Source organism: Danio rerio, chromosome 7, assembly GCF_052040795.2.
Source record: "Danio rerio strain M-AB ecotype USA chromosome 7, GRCz13ab, whole genome shotgun sequence".
Classification (NCBI taxonomy): domain Eukaryota; kingdom Metazoa; phylum Chordata; class Actinopteri; order Cypriniformes; family Danionidae; genus Danio; species Danio rerio.
This window is the reverse complement of record NC_141027.1, coordinates 70,875,001-70,880,000: the sequence shown is the minus strand read 5'-3', so window position 1 is coordinate 70,880,000 and position 5,000 is coordinate 70,875,001. Positions and strand designations below refer to the sequence as shown.

The 5,000-nt window shown below is 38.5% G+C and overlaps 1 protein-coding gene across 3 annotated transcripts in view; it reads left to right on the top strand.

Annotated features, from left to right (window-relative positions):
* nadsyn1 (NAD synthetase 1) overlaps positions 1-5,000 on the top strand; it is a 31,935-nt gene that overhangs the window by 3,773 nt on the left and 23,162 nt on the right. The window contains exons 1-3 of one of the 3 annotated variants that reach the window (XM_087260088.1): positions 315-408; positions 2,033-2,218; positions 3,979-4,299. In XM_087260088.1, coding sequence (XP_087116214.1) covers positions 4,168-4,299 — 132 coding nt within the window. In that variant the 5' untranslated portion in view covers positions 315-408; positions 2,033-2,218; positions 3,979-4,167. 3 annotated transcript variants of the gene reach the window in all.

Genomic DNA, 5,000 nt, shown 5'->3' with positions numbered 1-5,000 from the left:
ATTTTTCCATCCTTAAAATAGCAAAAGTAGATTATGACACGCCCTTAATGCGTTTGCGCCCTGCACTTTGGACTTTGCACATGGATTGTCAAAATAGGGCCATATGGTTATGTTTGTGTGTGTGTGTGTGTGTGTGTGTGTGTGTATGTGTGTGTGTGTTATACAGAATTCTAAATATAATACTAATTTTAAATTTAAAGACTAATTTAAAGAAAATTTATGTATTATTATTATTATTATTATTATCATTATTACACTCTATAAATGCTGGGTTGTATTATTACAAAGTTGGGTCAATTATGGACAAATAAAACTTGATTTATGTAATTTAATTCAATTCAATTATACAAATGAACCCAGTTATTGGATTTGTCTGAAATTGACCCAATGTTTGTTTAATACAGCCCAGCATATTTTAGATTGCTAGATTTTATTAAAAACATTATTACAAATAAAGGTTCCCATTGGAAGATTGTTTTAGGAATAATGCTGTGAGAAGAACCATTTGAGTTCTAAAAAGAAACTTGCATGCGAGTTGTCGTAACACAACTTTGGGTCAAATACAGACAAAACCAGCACTATGTAAATTGTTTTCAATTACATTTAAATGAAACTTTTTAACCCAGTAGTTGGGGTTGTCCTTATTTGACACCAAATTGGGTTATGACCACGCAGCATTTTCAAAGTGTATTATTATTCATTCATTCATTTTCTTTTCGGCTTAGTCTCTTTATTAATCTGGGGTCGCCACAGCGGAATGAACCGCCAACTTATCCGGCATATGTTTTTACGCAGCAGATGCCTTTCCAACTGCAACTCATCACTTGGAAACAACCATACACACCCATTCACACACATGCACTACTGACAATTTAGCTCACTCAATTCACCTATACCGCATGTCTTTGGACTGTGGGGGAAACCGGAGCACCCGGAGGAAACCCACGCGAACACGGGGAGAACATGCAAACTCCACACAGAAACGTCAACTGACCCAGCTGAGGCTCGATCCAGCGACCTTCTTGCTGTGAGGCAAGCATGCTACCCACTGCGCCACCGTGCAGCCATTATTATTATTATTGTTGTGGTGTCCAAGTTTTATTATTTTTTCCGTTATTCGTTGCTCTAGTCTTCAATGTCACATGATCCTTCAGAATTCATTATAATTTTGCCGGTTTTGTGGTTAAAATTGTAAATTTCCTTTCTTTTAAATTGTGAAAGTAGTATACACTATTAATGCAACAGTTCAGAAACAGCTTTAACTTTCTTAAATCCTTATTTGTAATGAGTAATAATAATGTCCTCATTGCAGTCCACAGTGCCGTTTGGAGACGTGGTTTTGTCCACTATAGACACCTGCATAGGCAGTGAGATTTGTGCCGAGCTGTGGAACCCAAGGAGGTAATTATCTGTTAATAATGCCCATATATATAATTGGATTTTCAGATTATTATTTTTGTTTATTTAAGGTTAATCCATTAATTATTTTTAAAGTGTCTGCATAGAATTTTAAAAGTGTCTGCATAGAATTTTTAAATGTGTTTAAATGCTAATTTGTTACTAAACACATTTTACTTATTGTCAATATTGAATTTTGTAGTAGAAAAGTCAAAATAACAGCATATTTATTCTGAAAAAGAAAGCTATAAACTTCAGTAACATTTGTGAAAAAAATAATACTTTTAATAAGCAAGGATGTGGAAAAAGGGGCGAGGCAGTGGCACAGTAGGTAGTGCTGTTGCCTCACAGCAAGAAGGTCGCTGGGTCACTGGTTCGAACCTCGGCTCAGTTGACGTTTCTGTGTGGAGTTTGCATGTTCTCCTTGCCTTCGCGTGGGTTTCCTCTGGGTGCTCCGGTTACCTCCACAGTCCAAAGACATGCAGTACAGGTGAATTGGGTAGGCTAAAATGTCCATAGTGTGCGTAAATGTGTGTGTGGATGTTTCCCAGAGATGGGTTGCGGCTGGAAGGGCATCCGCTCCGTAAAAACTTGCTGGATAAGTTGGCGGTTCATTCCGCTGTGGCGACCTCAGATTAATAAAGGGAATAAGCCAACAAGAAAATGAATGAATGAATGGATGTGGAAAAATTGACAGTAACGATAAAGTTCAGAAAAATGCTTTTCTGTTGAATTATCTATTTAAGGAAAGTAAAATTGTTTCCATGAATGCAGCTGTTTTTATCACTGAAAGTTCAGCTTTGAATTGTAAAAATAAATAGTATTTAAAATAGGCTTGGGCGGTATTACGGTATTATGGTATACCGCGGGATCTAAAAATAGCAACGGTGTCAGTTTCAATACCGTTATACCGTCATAAAATATTAAATATCCTTTATTTAATGCCTACAAAAACGTATGTGTGGTTGTCATCACGGGACAGTGTGGAGGAGAGAGGGAAAGGAAGGGGGAGAGGGAGGGAGAGAAGGGGGAGAGGGAGGGGGAGAGGTGACGTGACGAGTCGCGCTTCAAAGTGTCCTGCAGTTTGGCAGTTTCGACTGAACAGAAGGGAGACGTGGTTAATATGAACGAGAGGTCTGCATTAGAGCTAAAGATCTTTGACCGAACCCGGCGAGACCCGAAAAAATCCAAATCCCTGCATTAAAATCCATCCCTGCAAAGGTGAAACAAATGATGACGAAGTAGTAAAAAAAAAGAGAATTTTGACGGCGGTCAAGTCAGTCACTAGCTCAGAAGGAGCGCATTCCAGCCGCAGGTATTTCGCGGTCACTCATACACTGCGTATTACGGTAGAGCCCTGAACCGCAAGTTGACAGGTAAAAAGAAGAGGCCATTCGCTAAAGTGAAACTGCTGTCATGAAAAATTAAATGCATGTTCCTGACTGGTAGAAGATGAACAAACAATCCTACCAAAAAACTTGCAAAATCAGCCGGATCAGAACTCTGCATCTCGACCTGTAGCCGCAGGAAAGGGTGTTCAGCTGCTGGACGCACCATGAGTGAGAGACTGCGCTAAAGCCAGTGGATTTAATAATGTTCCTCCACAAACACACGTAGCCTAATCTTAGTGAGTACAGGGTTTAAAATGATAAATAAATATTAATTAAACCATATAATCATAATGTAGACAGAGTATACAGACTAATGGTGGCATTATTGTTTTATTATTCAGCTTCACCGCCGCCTTAATGCCAGATTGTGAAGAGAAGTGGAGAAACACATCTTGCAGAGCCTTTAACTAAATTTCGTTATTGCCAAAATACCCGTGATCATTTAGAGTTTATTTTAATTTGATTTGTTAAGCAAGATTTCTTTTCATTGGTGTGTAGGCTAATTTAAAGGCTAAGTGCATGTACCTAGACCTATAGAGTGCTGAGATGTTACGATGTTACAGCTGTAGGACTTATTTTATTTCTTTGTTCCAACTTTCAAGTGGCCTATAGTCTACGCTTGTTACGAATAAATGATGTTAAAACATATAAATGACTCATTCTTGAAAAAAATGCATTAGAGCTGTGTGCATGAGCACATTTTAATGTAGGCTGTGAACGGGTTTGGACTGTATAAAGCTGTCAATCAAAATGTACCTGTCGGACTCGGGACCTATCGGGTATAACTGCTGTTCCGCGGGAGCCGGCCAGATTTCTTACGGTGTGGGAGTAAATTTCTGAATAAATCGCGGGAGAGATGTGTGTGTGTGTGTGTGTGTGTATATGTGTAAAAGGGAGAGAGAGACAGAGGTGCTGTGCGTCGCTTTGCGCTCTCTCTCTCTCTCTCTCTCTCTCTCTCTCTCTCTCTCTCTCTCTCTCTCTCTCTCTCTCTCTCTCTCTCTCTCCCTGACCGCGAGCCTAAGGTCGCATAGAATGTATTCAGTTTCTGAATGGTTTAGGCTTAAGCCAACAGTTTGGTGACGCTGTCTGAGCCTTACGTCATAATTTTTTTTATTACGCCGGTAATACCGGATACCGGGGTAAAATATGGAGGCGGTTTGACGGTATCAAAATTTGGATACCGCCCAAGCCTAATTTAAAATATTGTAAAATACAAAAGAGCAGTATTAGATTTTACAATATTTCTAAGTTGTTGTTTTTACTGCATTTAGATCAAATATTGTAGCATTGGTAAGGAGACGTATTAAGAGGTTTTACTGCAAATCAGCATTGGTGCAGTTCAGTAATTGTTTTCATTTGAGAACTTGGACTTTCTCTTATGTCTTTCTCTAGTCCACATGTTGATATGGGTTTAGATGGTATTGAGATCTTTACCAATTCATCTGCAAGCTACCATGAGCTCCGCAAGGCTGATCACAGGGTGAACTTGGTCAAATCTGCCACCACTAAGGTAAATCATTTTCTGCGTACCAAAGCTTCCTGAGTTTGATCTAAAATACAGCAATATTGTGAAAAGTTTTCTTTATTTTAAAATACATTTTAATGGCAGATCTATCTATCTATCTATCTATCTATCTATCTATCTATCTATCTATCTATCTATCTATCTATCTATCTATCTATCTATCTATCTATCTATCTATCTATCTATCTATCTATCTATCTATCTATCTATCTATCTATCTATCTATCTCTGTCTGTCTGTCTGTCTGTCTGTCTGTCTGTCTGTCTGTCTGTCTGTCTGTCTATCTATCTCACTACTTCAATTTGTTCTTTGCCGCCGTCCATACTGTCTGTCTGTCTGTCTGTCTGTCTGTCTATTCATCTATCTATCTATCTATCTATCTCACTACTTCAATTTGTTCTTTGCCGCCGTCCATACTGATGCGACGGCGGTAGTTGGTGCACCAGGAGCTTTTGACCGCTGGGTGGTGCTTTAACCACAGATTTTCAGCTTTGCCTTATCTGTCTGTCTGTCTGTCCGTCCGTCCGTCCGTCCGTCCTTCTGTGTCTAAGTTTTTGTATAAACTTTCAAACTACTATTTACAACTTTGGGTTGAAATAAGAATACTGTATGAATAACTAAACAAATTAATTATAATTATACAAAAAGGACAAATCAACTGTAAAAATATGTATAATATAATATAG